At 42.1% G+C, this 21,160-nt stretch overlaps 1 protein-coding gene across 1 annotated transcript in view; it reads left to right on the top strand.

Annotated features, from left to right (window-relative positions):
- LOC141290693 (alpha-2,8-sialyltransferase 8E-like) overlaps positions 1-10,093 on the top strand; it is a 30,109-nt gene extending 20,016 nt beyond the window's left edge. The window contains exons 6-7 of the mRNA XM_073822790.1: positions 9,398-9,481; positions 9,619-10,093. Coding sequence (XP_073678891.1) covers positions 9,398-9,481; positions 9,619-10,093 — 559 coding nt within the window. The remainder of the gene's footprint in view (positions 1-9,397; positions 9,482-9,618) is intronic.
- The last annotated feature ends 11,067 nt before the right edge of the window (positions 10,094-21,160 follow it).

Raw genomic sequence — 21,160 nt, 5'->3', positions numbered from 1 at the left:
ATACATTTCAAAGCAAGCCGGCTCCACGGTCCTGACTGCATCATCACTGCCTTTATTGGGTGTTTTGAGCGAATATTTACATTTATTCACATGACTGGATGTGGTGGACTGCCATGATTTTGGCGAATGCAGGACACTACTGAATAATGCGCATCAGAGGGGATTTAAAAAGTGGAAGTATGTATACACCGTATACCTGCGTACACCTTCCACTACACCACCGTTGCAAATTGCCGTGCCACTGGTCTTTCATGTTTCTAACATGCAGTCAAGTGTATATGACATAAAAATATATTTTGTAATATCGTGCAATCAGTGATATCTGCTAGCAAACTTTAGCGATTTTTTTGCAAACGTTTATTTACAAAACAACACCATAAACACAAACACAAGATTGAAGGTAATATACATATAATGAAACATTGTCATCAAAATCCTTATTAAAGGCAAAAATTACTTATATTTACGAGTCTGCTTGCTCGAGTGAGCAGCCATGTTGGAAATTTCTCTTAGCCCTTCGTTTGAAGTGAGGTCCTGAAAAATCTTCGTTTGGAGGGCTATCTGGCCCTTCCCCTTACCCCTACCCCTCCAACCAAAAGAGAAATGAGACACCCCTACCCCTTCACGTGAACGCGCCAAACGGAGGGGTAGGGCTAAGTGTAGGGGTAAGGGGTAGAATTGGGATTGAGCCTTAATTGCACGCGTTAAATACGTGCTCACTCCGGTTACCAGCGACAACAGCAAAGGAAGGCTGGTATATAAGTCAAAAACCTGCTTCCAGTGGTATGTGAGCATGATTTAATTGGATTTCACGTCAGCTACAGCGCTTGAACACGCATTTCAGCCATCGGGACGGATAGTGGATTTCGGACCTCGTTTGCTGTTTCTGTTGGAGTTGCTGTGGATTTCGTTTGCTGTTCCTGTTGGAGTTGCTGTGGATTTCGTTTGCTGTTCCTGTTGGAGTTGCTGTGGATTTCGTTTGCTGTTCCTGTTGGAGTTGCTGTGGATTTCGTTTGCTGTTCCTGTTGGAGTTGCTGTGGATTTCGTTTGCTGTTCCTGTTGGAGTTGCTGTGGATTTCGTTTGCTGTTCCTGTTGGAGTTGCTGTGGATTTCGTTTGCTGTTCCTGTTGGAGTTGCTGTGGATTTCGTTTGCTGTTTCTGTTGGAGTTGCTGTGGATTTCGTTTGCTGTTCCTGTTGGAGTTGCTGTGGATTTCGTTTGCTGTTTCTGTTGGAGTTGCTGTGGATTTCGTTTGCTGTTTCTGTTGGAGTTGCTGTGGATTTCGTTTGCTGTTTCTGTTGGAGTTGCTGTGGATTTCGTTTGCTGTTTCTGTTGGAGTTGCTGTGGATTTCGTTTGCTGTTCCTGTTGGATTCACGTTGGATTTGTTGCTGTTCCTGTTGGATTCGAGTTGGATTTCGTTTGGTGTTCTTGTTGGATTCGCGTTGGATGGTGATTCAACACGGGATTAAAAGGTACATTGTTGCAACAATAATAGAACGTAATGGCCATTTATTATGTGTGCACACAAAACAAGCGTAAATCCAATGCATTGGTTGCCAAAGGGTTGGACATTTCTTTGTGCTATATGGTTGTTATGAGATTGTGGTAATATGGAGGAACAGTGTGTAAACACGGAGGAATCCGCTGGGACAAAACAACAGCTTCATAATGATAACGAGCCTGAAAGGCAAAATAGGCCAGTTAAACTTACAGCAAAGGCCTTAGTGGAAAAGCTGCATTCATTGCAAGTACTTAGAAAAGCAAAATTGAACAAAGCAGACAAAATGATAGAAAATATTAAAAGGTTGATGCAAGATAACAGAGAATATGAGTCTGAAGTACAAAGTGTATTTGAAAGTTTCAATGAGTTATGTTTGGAGGCTCAGGAAGCACATGAATCTTTGTTGACTTTGTTGCCTGATAATGAAATTGAGAAACATGATATATGGTTCAAGGCAAAAATGATTCCAAAGAATGAGTTTATTGAACATGTCAATTTATGGTTGTCCACATCTGCAACATGTCAGGAAATGACTGAAGGGGTTACTGATGTAAATGTTAATGATGAGGTTGTCTCAGAGGTTGTCCCAGAGGACAGTGTTTCAAATGTTTCAAAGGGTACTTCTGACTATAGTAAGCACAGTTCCAATAGTAGCGGTTCTTCCACTGTATCAGCTCGTGTACAGGCCGAAGCTGAGAGAGCTGCACTTATGGCTCGTGCCGCTGCATTAAAATCTAAACATGTTATTGAAACTAAGCAAGAGGAATTGAGAAAACAAAAGGAACAACTTGAATTAGATGCTGAAATTGCAGCATCTACTGCAAAAATTGCTGTTTTGAGTACTGTTGGCAGCCATAGCAAATGTTCACGTACTGGTAGTTCTCGTTCTAAAGGAAAAGAAGCCACAAAGAGTCAAACGTCAAGGGATGTGATCGGAAATGGAATTTGTGATTCAACAAGACTAAAGATGTTAAATCCACAAGCTTCTGACTATGTGCCAATGAGTCAAATATCAGTGGGTACAGCTGGAGTAGTTTACAGCAGTCCATCACAACCAATTGGTGCTACCTATAATGTCCCATCACAGCCAGTTGTTGCTGCCTCTAACTTCCCATCACAATCAACAAAAATGCAGCACAAAGGAGGATTGAACACTTATGGCACCAGCACTCACCAACATCAGGACTTGCGTCATTTTGTACAACACTCCAGAGGCAGTATGGCAACACAAGCTACAAACCCTCTTCCATCTCAAGATGAACCGCTTTTTGAGATTTTGAAAAGGCAAGAGGAGCTCACTGCATATCTTGTGCATCAAACTCAACCACATGCACTTCCAAATAGAGAGATTCCAGTCTTCGATGGTAATCCACTCCATTATGTACCCTTTATTCGAGCATTTGAACATGGTGTTGAGGAAAGAACTCGCAATAAAAGGGACTGTTTGTATTTTCTGGAACAATTTACCACAGGTCAACCTAAAGAATTGGTTTGGAGTTGCCAACATCTTGACCCTGAAATAGGTTATCCATTAGCTAAAAATCTTCTGAAGGAGCAATTTGGTAATGATTTTAAAATCGCTGCTGCATATATGGATAAAGCTTTGGGCTGGCCTTTGATAAAGACTGAGGACGCACAAGGGTTATATGCATATTCCTTGTTTTTGCGCTCATGTTGCAATCTTATTGATGACATCTCTTTCATGCAAGAGCTCAACATGCCAAGTAATATGAGAACTGTGGTAATGAAGTTACCTTTCAAGTTGAGAGAACGTTGGCGAGAAAAGGCCTGTGAGATAATGGATTTAATTCAAGCCAGACCCAATTTCTCACATCTTGTGGATTTCATTGAACGACATGCAAAGATGGTTTCTGATCCTGTATTTGGATGTATTCAAGATAAACAACAAGGTGCAAGCAAAGCTGGTAAGATATTCAAGGGAAACAGTTTTGCTACTAATGTTGTTGCCTCAGTTCCGGTTAAAAATTTGCAGCAAGGAACTCGTTGTGTGAGCAAGATCAATGAAAGCAAGACTTGCTTGTTATGTCAAGGCAATCATGTCTTGGAAAGGTGTTATGCTTTAAAGAAGAAGTCACAGCGAGAAAGGCTTGACTTTTTGAAAGGAAAAGGAATTTGTTTCAGTTGTTTGAAGTCAGGACATGTAAGCAAAGAATGTGATAATCGTCTTGTTTGTGAAGTCTGCAAGCAAATGCATCCTACAGTATTGCACATATTTCGCAAGTTTACAGCTGAAATTCCACAGGCAAAGGACACCGAAAAGAGGAGTAGCATAGTCTCTACCCAAACTTGTGGCCATACAGGGGCCGGGAATGAAAAGTGCTTGCTTTCAATCATTCCAGTACAAGTAAAATCAGTTAAAAGTCAGAAAGTGATTCAGACTTATGCCTTTCTTGACCCTGGGAGCTCAGCCTCGTTTTGTTCAGAGCAGCTGATGAATGAGCTCAATATTAGAGGAAAAAGAATCAACATCTTTCTACGTACTATGGGGAAAGAACAGCCTGTGTCTTGTAATGTCATTACTGGTTTAGGGGTAAGCGGTATCAACAATAAAAAGTTCTTCTCTCTTCCTGAAGTGTATACACAGAAGAAAATGCCTGTCAATTCAGACAATATAGTAACGCAGGAGGACATTTCCAAATGGCCATATCTGGACAGAGTAACTATTCCTCACATTGAAGCCAATATAGGTTTACTGATTGGAGCTAATGCATCTCAAGTAATGGAACCTTGGGAAATAATAAACAGCTATGGTGATGGGCCATATGCCATTAGAACCCTACTGGGGTGGGTTGTTAATGGACTTTCAGAAATGAGCAGCAACTGCAAGGGTGACACTGGTACACCCTCCGTTACTGTTAACAGGATTTCTATTAGGAGGCTTGAAGAATTGCTCCAAAGTCAGTATAATCACGACTTCAGCGAAAACTTTGTCGAGAAAGAGGAAATGTCAAGGGAGGATTTGCAGTTTATGGAAATAATGACGAACTCTGTCAAAATGCAGGATGGTCATTATAGCCTGAGGCTACCATTTCGAAGTAATGATGTTGTACTTTCAAACAACTTAAGTGTTGCCAACCAGAGGTGCAATGGTTTGAGAAAAAGGCTTGAAAGGAATGAATTGTTGCATGAGGAGTATACCCATTTTCTTTCTGATGTTCTGGAGAAGGGATATGCCGAAAGGGTGCCAGAAGGTCAATTGGATCGTGACGATGGAAAAGTTTGGTATATTCCTCATCATGGAGTATTGCATCCAAAGAAAGGAACACTGAGGGTTGTGTTTGATTGCGGGGCAACGTTTAGAGATACTTCACTCAACAAACAATTGTTGCAAGGTCCCAATCTTACGAATTCACTTTTGGGAGTATTGTTACGATTCAGACAGGAAACCATAGCACTGATGGCTGACATTCAAGCTATGTTTCATCAGGTCAAGGTAGCCGAAGAAGATGTGGATTTTCTTCGTTTTTTATGGTGGTCTGATGGAAACTTGAAGCAGGAAGTCACTACATATAGGATGCTAGTTCATCTGTTTGGAGCAGTGTCTTCTCCAAGTTGTGCATGTTATGCATTAAGACGAACAGCAGAGGACAATCAAGCACTTTTTCCATCAGAAGTGATCAGTACTGTCTTTGATTGTTTCTATGTAGATGACTGCTTGAAAAGTATCTTCTCAGAGGAGGCTGCTATTGCCATGGTGCAGGATCTTGTCGCTCTTTGCCAAAAGGGCGGATTTTGTCTGACCAAATGGACCAGTAATAGTCGTAAGGTACTGCAATCAGTTCCAGAAGAGTACCGTAGTAAAGACATCCAGTATTTGGATTTAGACAGAGACAAATTGCCTGTAGAAAGAACTTTGGGACTTCAGTGGTGTGCAGAAGCTGACACGTTTCAATTTAAACTGCAGTTGAAGCCTCATCAGTTCACAAGAAGAGGGATTTTGTCTACTGTTAGTTCAGTTTATGACCCTATGGGATTTCTTGCTCCTCTTATGCTGCCCGCTAAGTTGCTTCTACAGGAGATGTGTAGGCAGAATCTGAGTTGGGATGAAGACATACCTCCAGCACTTCAAAGACAATGGACTTGTTGGATTTCTGATTTAGATGAAGTGGCAGAGTTTCAAGTAGGCCGATGCTTAAAACCTACAGATTTTGGACAAATCATGCATGCCTGTTTGCATCATTTTTCAGATGCCTCTGAAAGAGGATATGGTATGGTTACTTATCTTAGGATGAGAAACAGTGATGATAAAGTGCATGTAACATTTCTGCTTGGTAAGTCCAGAGTGGCTCCCCTTAAACCTCTAACCATTCCTCGCTTGGAGTTAACAGCAGCCGTTCTCTCTGTTAAAGTGGACCAGATGTTGAAAAGGGAATTAAGACTTAAATTGGATAATTCAGTTTTTTGGACTGACAGTCAAACTGTGCTCAAGTACATCAAGAATGAAGACAAACGCTTTCAAACCTTTGTCGCAAATAGGGTCTCTTACATTAGAGATAGGACAATGCTTCAGCAGTGGAGATATGTTGCTACCAAGGAAAATCCTGCAGATGATGCTTCACGTGGAATGCATATTAAGAAATTTATGCACAGTAAGAGATGGATTGCAGGTCCTAGCTTTCTTTGGAGAGCAGAAGAGTATCAGCTAGACCCCAAAGAGCAAATTGTGAACATGCATGAAGATGATGATCTAGAGATCAAGAAAGATCTTCAGGTGAATGCTGTTATCCTGCAAGGTGTGCAGAATGCCAGTAACTGTCTTATCACATATTTTTCAGACTGGAAAAGATTGAAGGTGGCCGTTGCTTGGATACTCAAGGTAAAAAAGCTACTTAAAAGGATATGTCTCAAAAGGAAGGAATTACTGTTACTGGAAAGGAATTGCAATGCTACGAAAACAATCATAGATGCACAAATAAAGTCATTTAAGTCAACTTTGGGTGGACAGTTTTTGTCGTTGGAAGACCTCTTTGAGGCTGAAATAGCCATTGTTCGTTTCAGTCAGCAGCAAGAGTTTCAAGATGAGATTGAACAACTGAAGCACGGTTCCTGTGGGGTCAAGAAGGAGAGCAGCATATACAGATTGGACCCTGTATTGGACGACAAACTCATTAGAGTAGGAGGAAGACTCAGAAAGGCAGCCATGCCTATCAAATCCAAACATCCCATAATTTTGTCCAAAAATCACCATGTGTCGAATCTTCTACTTCGTCACATTCATGACCAATTGGGTCATTGTGGCAGTAGTCATATGTTGTCCAAACTGAGACAAACATATTGGATTACAAATGCTAATGCCGCTGCAAGAAAAGTTATTTCCAAATGTACTGTATGTAGACGTTACAGAGGAAAGACGGGTGAACAAAAGATGTCCGATCTGCCTCTTGAACGAATTACACCTGATCTTCCACCTTTTACTAATACAGGGGTGGATTACTTCGGTTCTATCGAAGTTAGAAGAGGACGTAGTACTGTAAAACGATACGGAGTGATTTTTACTTGTATGGCAAGTAGAGCGGTGCATTTGGAAGTAGCCTATTCTTTGGACACAGATGGATGTATAAATGCTCTACGAAGATTCATTTCTCGTAGAGGTCAAGTAGTACACATCAGGTCAGATAATGGGACTAACTTCATCAGTGCCAACAGAGAGTTAAAAGAGGCCATTTATGCATGGAATAACAAGCAAATTGAAAGGGAGTTACTTCAAGTAGGGGTTCAGTGGAGCTTCAATCCACCGGCTGGCTCCCATTATGGAGGTGCATGGGAGCGCATTATTCGTATGGTGAGAAACATTCTTTGCTCTGTACTTCACCAGCAAACATTGGATGACGAATCCTTTCATACTATTCTGTGTGAAGTAGAATCAATTCTAAATGATCGTCCAATTACCAGGGTATCCAATGATCCCAATGACCTTCAAATCATCTGCTTCTCATGAAAGGCAAACCTGCTCTACCTCCAGGTCTTTTTGAAAAGACAGATCTCTATGTGAAAAGAAGATGGAAACAAGTGCAGTATTTAGCTGACCTTTTCTGGAAAAGATGGATACGGGAGTATCTTCCTCTACTTCAAAAACGTCAAAAATGGACAAAGGAACGAAGAAATTTTAGTACTGGGGACATTGTACTTTTACTGGATCCTAATGCACCTCGTGGCTCATGGCCACTTGGTCGAGTAGTCGAAACATTTTTAGATGATAAGGGCCTGGTACGAACAGTAAAGGTTAAAACGAAGAGTAGCACTTTAGAACGGCCTGTAAGAAAGCTTTGTCTTTTGTTGGAGGTAAATGACTAATTTGGACTGTTACAGTCTGTGCCATGTGGTGCTTCAATATTTGTTATGGCTCCTTTATGTAATATTTGTAATTGTTATGTTGTTTATCATAATCAATTAAGGGGCCGGTGTGTAAGAGCCATTGTTGGTATTGTTGAGATATTGTGGTCCACTAGGTGGCGCTAAATAATAGGTATAACTACTGTGCCTGTGTAATGAGGCCAGGTGGCGTTGGTAATTGGAAAGCACACGGTTTTTGACCGTGCTGAAGGGTAACTTGCCTGCTAGTATGGGAATAACACAGTATTTGGATATTTGCTTTGTGTACGCGTTACGAATTTTATATGCACATGTTCACGAAGAAAGGAAAAGCAGATTGAGGCTTTATTTACTCACCTGCACAAAATAAAGACATTCTGCTATAACCAATTTTAGCTTGCATGGACTCTTAATTGCACGCGTTAAATACGTGCTCACTCCGGTTACCAGCGACAACAGCAAAGGAAGGCTGGTATATAGTTAAATGGAACTTTTGTGAAACGCTATCATGATTTTGTAAAGTAAACTGATGATTGAAAATGGGATGTTTGTATAAATATCAGCAGCAAATTTTCTTTCTAATGAACACTTTGAAAGGTCATGACCTGATCTAAGTTTGTAATATTAAAGGAGAAGTTCACTTCAGCAACAAAAATTTTCAGATAATGTTCTCACCCCCTCGTCATCCAAGATGTTCATTTCTTTCTTTCTTCAGTCGTAAAGAAGTTATGTTTTTTTTTTTTTTTCTGGAAAACATTTCAGGATTTCTCTCCATATAGTGGACTTTTACGGTGCCCCCGAGTTTGATCTTCCAAAATGCAGATTAAAGTGCAGCTTCGAAGGGCTCAAAACGATCCCAGGCCTCGAAGAAGTGTCTCATCTAGCGAAACAATTATTATTTTTATTATTTCTAAACAAAAATTGCAATTGCTATACTTTTTAACCTCAAATGCTTATCTTGTCTATCTCTGCATGTGTATTCCAGTTCAAGACAGTTAGGGTGTGTTTCGAAAAATTCTTATGTCATTTTCTCAAAATCGTCCTACAAACACCCTTAAAGGTAAAGCAGCGATGTAGGAGGGTTTTAAAGTTGGAGAAGAAAATGAGATGGGAGATTTTCGACATACCCTAACTGACTTGAACTTGAATACACATGCAGATATAGACAAGATAAGTATATCTATTGTAATTCTTTTTAGAAAATAACCATTCTTTTTTTTTTTTTTTTTTTTTGCTAGAAAAGACACTTATTCCTCGACCCCTTTAAAGCTGCATCTAAACTGAATTTTGGAAGTTCAAACTCAGTGGCACCATAGAAGTCCACTACATAGAGAGAAATCCTGAAATGTTTTCCTAAAAAACCATAACTTCTTTATGACTGAAGAGAGAAAGACATGAACATCTTGACAAGAGGGTGAGTAAATGATCTGTAAATTTTTGTTCTGGAAGTGAACTATTCATTTAAGCCATTTATGTTTAATATCATGCTAATTATACTTTTAAAAGATAGAAGTGTTACCTGTTTTGTAGAATGAACAAATCAAAGATTTTTTTCTGTTTCAGGTTTAATTTGGCTTACATTAATGACAGTGATGTTGGACTGAAGACAGATCTGGTAACCATCAACCCGAGTCAGATTCAGAGAGAGTCAGTATCCACACACACACACACACACACACACACACACACAAAGGTTATTTACTTTTGTTATATTTGCAACACACTTATAGAGGCATAGTAATTTTCTAGTGCAATAGTGTTTATTAGAAATGGTGTGTCTGTAGATACAACAACATGGAGAAGAATCCGGATCCGTTTGTGGAGCGGGTCAGTGTGTACGGGAACGCCTCTCTCGCTATCCCCGCCTTTGCCTACACCTTCTGCACTGGACTGTCAATCAAAGCTCTCAGAGTCCTCCATCCAGTCAGACCTCAGCAGCCGGTGGTGTTCTTCAGCCCTGAGTACCTGCGAACACTGGACCGTTTCTGGAAGAGGCGTGGCCTGAAGGAGGTCCGCCTCTCCTCTGGGTTTGCATTAATTAGCACGGCGCTGGAGCTGTGTGAGAGTGTGCACGTGTACGGATTCTGGCCGTTCGACAGCGACCTGCTGGACAATCCTCTTCCATACCATTATTATGATGAGTTGAAGCCGCACCCCTTCATGCACTCGATGCCGGAGGAGTTTGTGCGGCTCCTGCAGCTCCACAGCCAGGGGGTGCTGACACTGCACCTGCAGCCCTGCTCCTTGGATGAGCCCTGACATCTGCAGCACGCAGTCAAGACTGTCCAAAATAAAGTGCGCTATTTGCATCTGAAAGCCGTTTTGGAAAATATCCAGTCCACTCCGTCCAGTACATGTACAGCTGGCTAGAAAAAACAATGTGAGGTCTGGACTGGGGTTAAAATTCGGCATTGGACAAATCCAGCTCATCTGGCCCACAAGTTCCCCCTTGAAAGTTTTGTTGGGTTATAGGGCCTTTAATTGGAGTAAATAAATGAAGGAATAAAACAGGACAGAAACAAATAATGACATACTGCTGAATTCAAATGCAACTAACTTAATAATGCATTTTTGTCACATGTAAATGCATGCAGTAAAACAGTGCTTCCCAACCCTGTTCCTAGAAATACCTACCTGCAGATTTTAAAGCCTCGTTCAGACTGTCAGCCTAAATCTGATTTTGCGCATATCTGGATAGAATCTGATTTGAATAACTGACTGTCCACACAGTCCTGTCGCAACTGTTCATATTTGTGTGTCCAAACACGCTCTTTCGTTTCACGAAATGTGCACTGGTTTATTTGACAGTGCTGTTGCGTTGTTATGCCAACGCTAAAAACAACAATAACAGCAGTACAGTTTGCAATATAGATGCAGTCTTGCGATATGACAACGTTGCCGTCACATTGGATTATATTTTTTCTTCTAAAGCAGCGGCAGATACGCAGGAAGCTGGATTGTGCGACTTTATTCTGTGCTGCCATCTTCGCTGGTTTCAAATCTCAAAGAGGTGCGAATACTAGCCGTATATTGTATTTTCCCACTTCATTTGCAGTTCCCAACATCACAAGCTTGTTTCTGCAAAGACGTTTGTTATGTTTTCCACAAAAACGTCTGACGTTTTTGTTTAACGTGGCATGAAAATGTGAAAAAGCATCGCCAAATCTGATCTGACCGGTTAGACTATAACAGAATTCCAGAAATCCAATTTGAATATGATTTTAAACCACACACGAATGTAGCTTGAAACGGATTTAACCATATCGGATTTCATGTAGTTCATTGCTGTTCAGAGTCACACTACCTAAATATGATTGGATTTCAATCGGATTTACAGTGGGGCAAAACAGTATTTAGTCAGCCACCAATTGCGCAAGTTCTCCCACTTAAAAAGATGAGAGAGGCCTGTACTTTTCATCATAGGTATACCTCAACTATGAGAGACAAAATGAGAAAAGAAATCCAGAAAATCACATTGTCTGATTTTTAAAGAATTTATTTGCAAATTATGGTGGAAAATAAGTATTTGGTCAATAACAAAAGTTCATCTCAATACTTTGTTATATACCCTTTTTTGGCAATGACAAAACGTTTTCTGTAAGTCTTCAGAAGGTTTTCACACACTGTTGCAGGTATTTTGGCCCATTCCTCCATGAAGATCTCCTCTAGAGCAGTGATGTTTTGGGGCTGTCGCTGGGCAAAACGGACTTTCAGCTCCCTCCAAAGATTTTATATGGGGTTGAGATCTGGAGACTGGCTAGTCCACTCCAGGACCTTGAAATGTTTCTTACGAAGCCACTACTTCGTTACCCTGGTGGTGTGTTTGGGATTAATGTCATGCTGAAAGACCCAGCCACATTTCATCTTCAATGCCCTTGCTGATGGAAGGAGGTTTTCACTCAAAATCTGACGATACATGAAAAACAGCCCCAAAGCAGGATGTTTCCACCCCCATGCTTCACAGTAGGTATGGTGTTCTTTGGATGCAACTCAGCATTCTTTCTCCTCCAAACACGACGAGTAGAGTTTTTACCAAAAAGTTCTATTTTGGTTTCATCTGACCATATGACATTCTCCCAATCCTCTTCTGGTTCATCCAAATGCTCTCTAGCAAACTTCAGATGGGCCTGGACATGTACTGGCTTAAGCAGGGGGACACGTCTGGCATTGCAGGATTTGAGTCCCTGGCGGCGTATGTGTGTTACTGATGGTAGCCTTTGTTACTTTGGTCCCAGCTCTCTGCAGGTCATTCACTAGGTCCCCATGTGTTTTTTTTTTTTTTTTTTTTGCTCACCGTTCTTGTGATCATTTTGACCCCACGGGGTGAGATATGCGTGGAGCTCCAGATTGAGGAAGATTATCAGTGGTCTTGTATGTCTTCCATTTTCAAATAATTGCTCCCACAGTTGATTTCTTCACACCAAGCTGCTTACCTTTTGCTGATTCAGTCTTCCAAGCCTGGTGCAGGTCTACAATTTTGTTTCTGGTGTCCTTTGACAGCTCTCTGCTCTTGGCCATAGTGGAGTTTGGTGTGTGACAGTTTGAGGTTGTGGACAGGTGTCTTTTTATACTGATAACAAGTTCAAACAGGTGCCATTAATGCAGGTAACGAGTGGAGGACAGAGGAGCCTCTTACGGAAGAAGTTACAGGTCTGTGAGAGCCAGAAATCTTGCTTGTTTGTAGATGACCAAATACTTATTTTACACCATAATTTTTTTACTCATTTTGTCTCTCATAGTTGAGGTATACCTATGATGAAAATTACAGGCCTCTCTCATCTTTTTAAGTGGGAGAACTTGCACAATTGGTGGCTGACTAAATACTTTTTTGCCCCACTATACATACAAATCGGATTTGGGCTGACAGTCTGAACGAGGCTTTATCAAGACTGGGCATATGAAAAGACATAGTGAAATGTGTCTAATAATTCCAAAAAGAAAGAGAAGCATTGGACATAATCAAAATATTCAAAACATATATTAGGAATACCATTTTCATAACAATTAAGATGCTGCATGTGTTTATCCAGTCTAATCGAAGTGTGCGTCTCTCCCCCGACTTTCCCTACAAAAATCTCACCCCCTCTCAGAAAATACATAAAACGTACTCGGTTACTGACGTAACCTTGGTTCTCTCTAGAGAGGGAACGAGTACTGCGTAAGTATCTTACGCTAGGGGAAAATCCTTTTCTGCGAGATATTGAAGGCAAAAATTATCCTTAATTTTGAAATAATGTAAAGCGCGTTGCAGCAGCATACAGACATAGGCGAAACAGCTTGCGCGCCTATTGGCTGCTCTGCGGCAACTGCAGCAGCCTGTTAGAGCGAGGCCTGACAAAACGCCAGATCCAATGGGGGCATTTCGCGCCCTTTGCGTCGCTTCCCGCCTAAAAGGGCGTGGTCTAGGCCTATAAAAACCGCTCATAGGCAGCTATTATCTGGTTTTTCATCATCGAAGCAACCAGAGCGTGCGCATGCACGGCAAGATACGCAGTACTCGTTCCCTCTCTAGAGAGAACCGAGGTTACGTTAGTAACCGAGTACGTTCTCTTACGAGAGGTCTCTCGTACTGCGTAAGTATCTTACGCTAGGGGACCCAGTGTAAAACGCCATGCATGCTGAGATCTGACACCAAAGACCCAAGGGCGAAAGCCCGGGGTTCATACAGTTCATAATCACCTATAGAACTCACAGGGAGTCCGGGGAAGAGGGAGGGGCAACGCCGCACTCTTCCACATAGTGCAGCGTCACTCAGACGCTAAGTTAACGTACATACAGGGCGGGGTTACGGCCTGAGCTGACGTAAAAATAAGGGTCTTCACACAGTTTGCCCAGGCACATCTTGTGCTACTACTTTCACTGTCGACCCTAGAGCTGTGCTCAGTAGACGCAGCATTCCGAGCTGATAACATCAGGTCAGACAACACTGAACATCTAGACTGACAGCAGTCTGGCCTGTAAGGCGGGAACCTCCAGGTTGTAAAACCTTATAAATGTAGACGGAGAGGCCCAGCCCGCCGCCGTACAAATATCTTGCAAGGCAATCCCACTCGACGAAGCCCACGACGAGGCCACGCCCCTCGTGGAATGTGCTCTGACACCTAGCGGGCACTGCATGCCCTTGGAAGCATATGCCAGCACAATAGCATCAACTATCCATCTGGATAAGCTCTGTTTCGACGCGGCCAGTCCCTTGGGACGCCCGTAAAACGAAACAAAAAGCTGTTCTGTCTGCCTAAAAGCAGACGAGCGAGACACGTAAGCTCGTAATGCCCTGACTGGGCATAGGAGGCTCGCGTCCGTTTCCTCATCATTGACCGGTAGGGCTGACAGCGCGATGACCTGTGCCCTAAACGGTGTGTTGAGGGATTTTGGAAAGTAACCATGTTTGGGTTTGAGTATGACTTTAGAGTCATTAGGTCCAAACTCCATGCACGTCGCGCTCACGGAGAGCGCGTGCAAGTCCCCTATGCGCTTCACTGAAGCGAGAGCCAGCAGAAACACAGTCTTAAGAGACGGGTATTTCAAATCAATTGTCTGCAGAGGCTCGAATGGTCCACCTTTCATGGCCTCTAGTACCACAGAAAGGTCCCATAGGGGGACTGAGGGAGGTCTGGGGGGATTTAGTCTTCTAGCTCCCCTCAGGAAGCGAATAACTAAATCGTTCCTTCCTATTGACTGACCTAGCGTTGTGCTCGAAAACGCTGTTATGGCTGCCACATAGACTTTGAGCGTGGACGGGGTTCTGCCCTTGTCCAGCAGCTCTTGTAGAAAGGAAAGCACCTCCATCACACCACAGTTAGTGGGTGACGAGCCGCGGGCTGCGCACCAACCCAAAAACACTGACTATTTTGAGGAATAGAGCCATCTCGTAGAAGGGGCTATAGCCTGCGTGATCGTGTTTAATACTCCTTTAGGGAGTTCATCATATATTCGCTGGTGGCCCAGACATGAAGGGACCACAGCTCTGGGTGAGGATGCCAAATCGAGCCGCTGGCCTGAGAGAGAAGGTCTCTCCTCACTGGTATCGGCCACGGGGCAGTGCTCGTCAGCTGCATCAGCGCTGGGAACCAGGGCTGGTTTTCCCAAAACGGCGCTACCAGCAGTATTGAACGTCCTTTTTCCCTGACCCTCTCTATCACCTGAGGAAGGAGAGAGACGGGGGGAAACGCATAGATATGACGGCGGGGCCGTTCGTGGGCCAGCGCGTCTCTGCTTTTGGAGAAAAATTCCAGACAGTGAGCGTTGTTCAGAGACGGGTCTACTTACGCTCTGCCGAATTTTTTCCACAGTAGTTGTACTGTCTGTGGGTGTAGAGACCATTCGCCTGCTGGAACGTTGTTCCTGGACAGTCCGTCTGGCCCTATGTTTAGAAGCCCCGGCACATGCGCTGCTTTCAGCGAGCACAGGAATGTCTGCTGCGCGCTGTGGTGATAGCCACGCTATCATTGACAGCGAGTCCAATTCTGTGCCCAGGAAGGAAGTCTTCTGACTGGGAGACAGAGAGCTCTTCGCCCAATTGACCCTGAGACCCAAATTCTCGAGGTGATCAAGTAACATGGTCGTGTGCTCCACGAGCACTGAGCGAGATTGCGCTAGAATCAGCCAATCGTCCAAATAGTTCAGTATGCGCACGCCTTTCAGTCTGAGAGGAACGAGCGCTGCGTCCATGCACTTCGTAAATGTACGGGGTGCCTGGGACAAACCGAATGGCAGGACTGTGTACTGATATGCCTGGCCCTCGAAGGCGAATCTCAAAAACCGCCTGTGACGTGACGCTATCTGTATTTGAAAATACACGTCTTTCAGATCCACTTGGCGAACTTGCACGAGGATTTTTTCTGGTCGTGAGCATCCTGAACCGACGCTTCACCAGCGCATTGTTCAGTTGCCTTACATCTAGTATGGGAGAGACCCCCGTCTTTTTTCGGTACCAGGAAATATCTGCTGTACAGCCCTCCTTCGCTCTGAGCTTGAGAAAGGGGCTCTATGACCCCTTTGCTCAATAGTTTCACCACTTCGGCTCGAAGCAGGTGTGCTGCTTCTGTCTGCATAGTGGTCTCGACGCGCGTTATATAGCGGCGCGGGCGTCGGTGAAACTGTAGCGAATAGCCTCCTTTTATAATGTCCAGCACCCCTTTTTGAAACCCCTGGAAGCTTTTCCCATGCGTTTGCATGAATAGCTAGAGGTTGAATACGAAGTGCGCTCCGTTCTTTCAGTAACGGAGTGGTTTCGGGGTGCTGTGGCACCAGAGACGTGCTCGTGACATTTGGGGCGTGGGGCACGCTGATAGCGGGAACTATTATATTTGTGTGTGGATGTGGTTGTGTGGCAACAGGCACATTTAACACACTGCAAACAACGTTCGCCTGCATAGAGGGAATGCACTTTGGTTTCGTTTTTACAGAAACCTTGTGACGTGCATAATGTGATGTCTGTGGGCACTGTGAAGTGGGCACGTTTACCACATGTGAAGCGCAATCGATCTGAGTCGATTTTATGTGTGACAGGCTGTGCTTGTGTGTAGAGATGAGCACTAGGTAGTGGGCATTCTTACTACACATGAAACACCATCGGCCATGGCCGGGACTCCAGAAAATACACTCTATTGGGGGTTTATCTGGGTAGCCGTGAAAACAACCTTTGTGTGCAGGCAAGCGGGCGACAGAACCGGCTTGTTTGCTGCAGAAAACACTGGAACAGTCACATTTAACACACTCCAAACATCGTTCGCTTGCATGGAGCGAATGCGCGTTGGTTTCGTGCAAAACGTGCTCGTGACATTTGAGGCATAGGGCAGCGGGCACATTTAACACACTCCAAACAACGTTCCTGCATAGAGTTAGGGTTCTCCCTCACCATCAATGGCAGCGTAGTAGAATCAGTGAAAAGCACCAAGTTCCTGGGGGTGCATATCACTGATGACCTGTCTTGGTCTACCAACACCACCACCCTGGTCAAGAAAGCTCACCAACGCCTCCACTTCCTACGCAGGATGAGAAGAGCCAACCTCCCCACACGGGCACTCACCACCTTCTATGGAGGTGCCATTGAGAGCATTCTCACCAGCAGTCTCTCAGTCTGGTATGGTAGCTGCTCTGTCGCTGACCGGAAAGCTCTACAGAGGGTGGTGATGCCAGCTGAGAAGATCACCAGAACAGCCCTACCATCCATCCAGGACATATATCCATCCCGCTGCCACAAAAGAGCCACTAACATCATTAAAGACCCCACCCATCCCTTACACATACTGTTTACTCTCCTACCTTCTGGCAAACGCTACAGCAGTATGCGTTGATAGACTACCAGATTCTGCAATAGCTTTTTTCCTCAAGTCATCAGACTGCTCAGCTCACGCATGATAACTGGATTATAAATTCACACCCCACAGCCCACACACACAAATACCTGTGGAACTGTGAAAAAGGCAAACTCAATGTTTGCAAATATTCTTACGCACATATGTCAATATCTCTTGCACTAGAACGTATCTAGTTTACAAAACTCATTTATCTCCATGCTGCCACTCTGCACTTTGCACTTTTGCCATATTGCACCTTGTATTGCACTACAGTAAAATACCTCAACCTGACCATATTCTGGAACAGTAGGATAGTCTGGTAACTGCAAGTTCAATGTCTTTCATTGTCTGTCTGTTAAATATCTATTTGCACTATGTTTAGTTAAATGTTTAGTTTATTTTTAATGTGTGTCATATCTTGTTTCAAAATTGCACACTGGAGTATGGGAGAAACGCAATTTCAGTCTGCTGTGTAATGTACTGTTGCATGGTTTGATTGACAATAAAGTTGAACTTGAACTTGAACTAGAGGGAATGCACACTGGTTTCGTTTTTACAGAAACCGTGTGACATGCATAATGTGGTGTCTGTGGGCACTGTGAAGCGGGCACATTTACCACGTGTGAAGCGCAATCGATCTGAGTCGATTTTATGTGCAGCGGCAGATTTCATCAGATTTCATTCATCGCAGCGGCGACACACACTGTAGATTATAAAGGATATAGGCGCCGGAAAGCGCAACAGGAAGGCACGGAAGGCAGCGTGGCCAGCAGCTTCAGTGGCTCGTCCCTCTGAGATGCTTGCAGTCGACGCCGGCTTCTTCTCCGGCTCCAGCGATGCGTGTACTTCGCTTGAAGGATGAAAAATCAGATAATAGCTGCCTGCGAGCGGTATGTATAGGCCTAGACCACGCCCTTTTTGGCGGGAAGCGACGCAGTGGGCGCGAAATGCTCCCATTGGATCTGGTGTCGCGCCAGGCCTCGCTCTATAGGCTGCTGCAGTTGCCGGTTGCAGGCAAGCTGTTTCGCCTATGTCTGTATGCTGCTGCAACGCGCTTTACATTATTTCAAAATTAAGGATAATTTTTGGCTTCAATATCTCGCAGAAAAGGATTTTCCCCTAGCGTAAGATACTTACGCAGTACGAGAGACCTCTCGTACGAGAACCTAGTTTTTCAAAGTATTTCTAGACCAATGGTCTGAATTTGACCAAATTCAAGTCAAATCATCTTCAAACCATGTTGGCCAATAATTAATGTAAATTAATTTATTTTATTTTATTTTTGAACTACAAACAAATATGTCTGTATCTCTGCAAAGCTTTGACATACTGACACCAAACTTAATGTGTGTCATCATCGCCTCACATTGACTACACCACATCTATAGTAACAGCGACACCTATTGGTCAAAAGCTGTAAACAGTACAAAATAACATGGTCAGTTTGACCAAATTCAAGTCAAATCATCTTCAAACCATATTAGCCAATAAGTAATTGATTTTGATTTTTGTTTATTGCACTACAAACAATTTTTACTGTATCTCTGCAAAGCTTTGACATACTGACACCAAACTTAACGTGTCATCATCACCTCACATCAATATGGTAACAGCAACACCTATTGGTCAAATGCTGTAAACCAGTAAAAAAAAAACATGGTCAATTTGTGGTTATCATGGTTTAATTAAGTTGCCAGGTTTACAAAAAAGTAATACATTTAGTTTTAAAATTTTAAAAATGATTAGCTTTTGATTATTTATGCCTACTTTTTCAAACTCTTTCTAGATCAATGATCTGAATTTGTCCAAATTCAAGTCAAATCATCTTCAAACCAAGTAGGCCAAAAGTAATGGATTTTGATGTATTTTTATTGCACTAACATATATGATAGCATGATGCCAAATTGCGTCTGTATCTCTGCAAAGCTTTGACACACTGACACAAAACATGTCATCTTCACCTCACATCGATATGGTAACAGCGACACCTATTGGTCAAAGACTGTACTAAAGACTGTATTTATCATTTATTTTTTCAACCATTTGACTAAAATCTTCTTAAAATGTCTTTAATTTCTTATTGTTCCAGTTGGTCTGATGATCATTTCATGCTTTCACGCTGGTGTGCTTCACCCTCTGGTGTTATTTTGCAAATATTATGGCAATGTTGCTTTTTAATGTTATCTAAACCGTCTTAGATAAACATCCAAATAAAATATTTCAAAAAAACGATCCATAATCAATATAAAAGTAAATTTTTTATGCCAGCGCTTGTGAATGTTATTATAGACCAGATAACTTTGAATGACCGTTCTATTAACATTAAAGGAAAGATGTTTGTTCATAACTTTGAGAGAACCTTGCCAGCTCATTTGGAGAACATTCCCTTTTAGCTGGTCACTACTTGAGTTATTGTTAGTTGATGCAGGTGTCTGTGTTTTTCAGGCTGTATTGTGAGAATCCTGCAGTTTTCTTATTGATAGTATACTCTTGCATTGTGTCATTTGCTGATGCTTTGGGGAAACGCAGTCAACCTGATTTCTCTTGACCCTAGCTCTATCTTATTTTAATCCTCAGGAAAAGTGTCAAATGAAACTGATAGACTTTCAAACCCACAGAAACAAAAACAAAAAAAACAGGAAGACAAATAGACGGACAGACAGAAGTGAGAAGTCCGACAATAAAAATCTGGAGCCCGATTAACATTGAGCATTGAAACATGCTGGTCTCATCCGATTAGGGTCTCAATCTAATATTCGGGATTGTTTTTGATGTAATTAAATTCTAACTAAACTAAATCCTTATAGCAGTATAAATGTGTGTTTGTGTGTGTTACAGGCTCAAGATGTGATGAATTTTGCGGTTTGTTATCATCCTGATGAGCAACTGTCTCTCAGACAAAAACACTGATTATAAAGTAAATAGACTTTCTATTGTCTTAGTCAGCCTAAATTTTAATACAATAAAGCCACATTTAATTTTTTTTTTTTTACAAAGCGTAGTTTACACTTAAATAGACAAAGTGAAATGTTCAACATTCAATAAAATGTAGGCTAATTAAATCATTCTTAAATATCATTTAGCTTTTTTTAATTATTATTATTTGTGCACAGTCAGGATTTTTAAAAAGGTAAATTGGCTGTATAAAAACAAAGAATAGTAAATGAAAAACTTTCCTAATTTTTACCTATTCACTTAAAAAAAGGAGAGATGCCTAAATATTAAAGGGGTTCATTATTATTATCATTGTAAAAATTAAAATTATGTAATGGTATGGCAAGCTTTTAAATCAATATTGTGGTAAGGGAATATCACCTCTGTATCTTATACCTGCTTGAAAAAATAAGCCTTGTTGCAACCGTCCCCACTCTCCCCTAATCTATTAGATTGTGGCTGTTATAAACTGTCAAATGTGACTTTTCCAGCAAAACGGCTTTGGCCCGAGCAGATATAAATGGAACGCTATTGGCTATTTTAAAAAAGTGGGCGGGGCTGCGCGATATGTTTCAGTTCCAGAGATACTGAGATCTAAATATGGCCCCGGGAGTAAATTATTAAATTATGCACCTTTGCAGAGGTCAAAAACCAGACGTGGGTCTGTTTACATTCGGCTTCTTTTAAAGAGGAAAATGTCAACAATTTATGTTGGAATTAGATTAGGAATCTTGTTTTTCCTCTCTCTTAAAAATAATTGCATAGATCTTAGTGCCATAAATATTCGTTTTCGAAAGTTTGCACGCCTTTAATTAAAGTTTGATTTAAGATTTCAAATATTAACGTTTCAGTTGATATGTTAATTAAAGTCTCTATATGGTTCGGTTTCATAGATATGGGATATTTAAGGACAGCATGATTGGTGTGAAACATTATTTGTTGTGTTCAGTTTGAACACTTTTCCGACTTTTACTGACCTCTTTTGCTTCTCTTTTATAAAATTAAGCAAATCTTTTCTTCCATATAATGAAGTATGTCCGATTGATTATCAAAGATAGAATAAATGGGCGGGACTTGGTTCTCAAACGTT

Source organism: Garra rufa, chromosome 18 (genome assembly GCF_049309525.1).
Source record: "Garra rufa chromosome 18, GarRuf1.0, whole genome shotgun sequence".
Classification (NCBI taxonomy): Eukaryota; Metazoa; Chordata; class Actinopteri; order Cypriniformes; family Cyprinidae; genus Garra; species Garra rufa.
The sequence above is the reverse complement of the archived record's forward strand: the minus strand, read 5'-3'. Positions and strand labels throughout refer to the sequence as shown.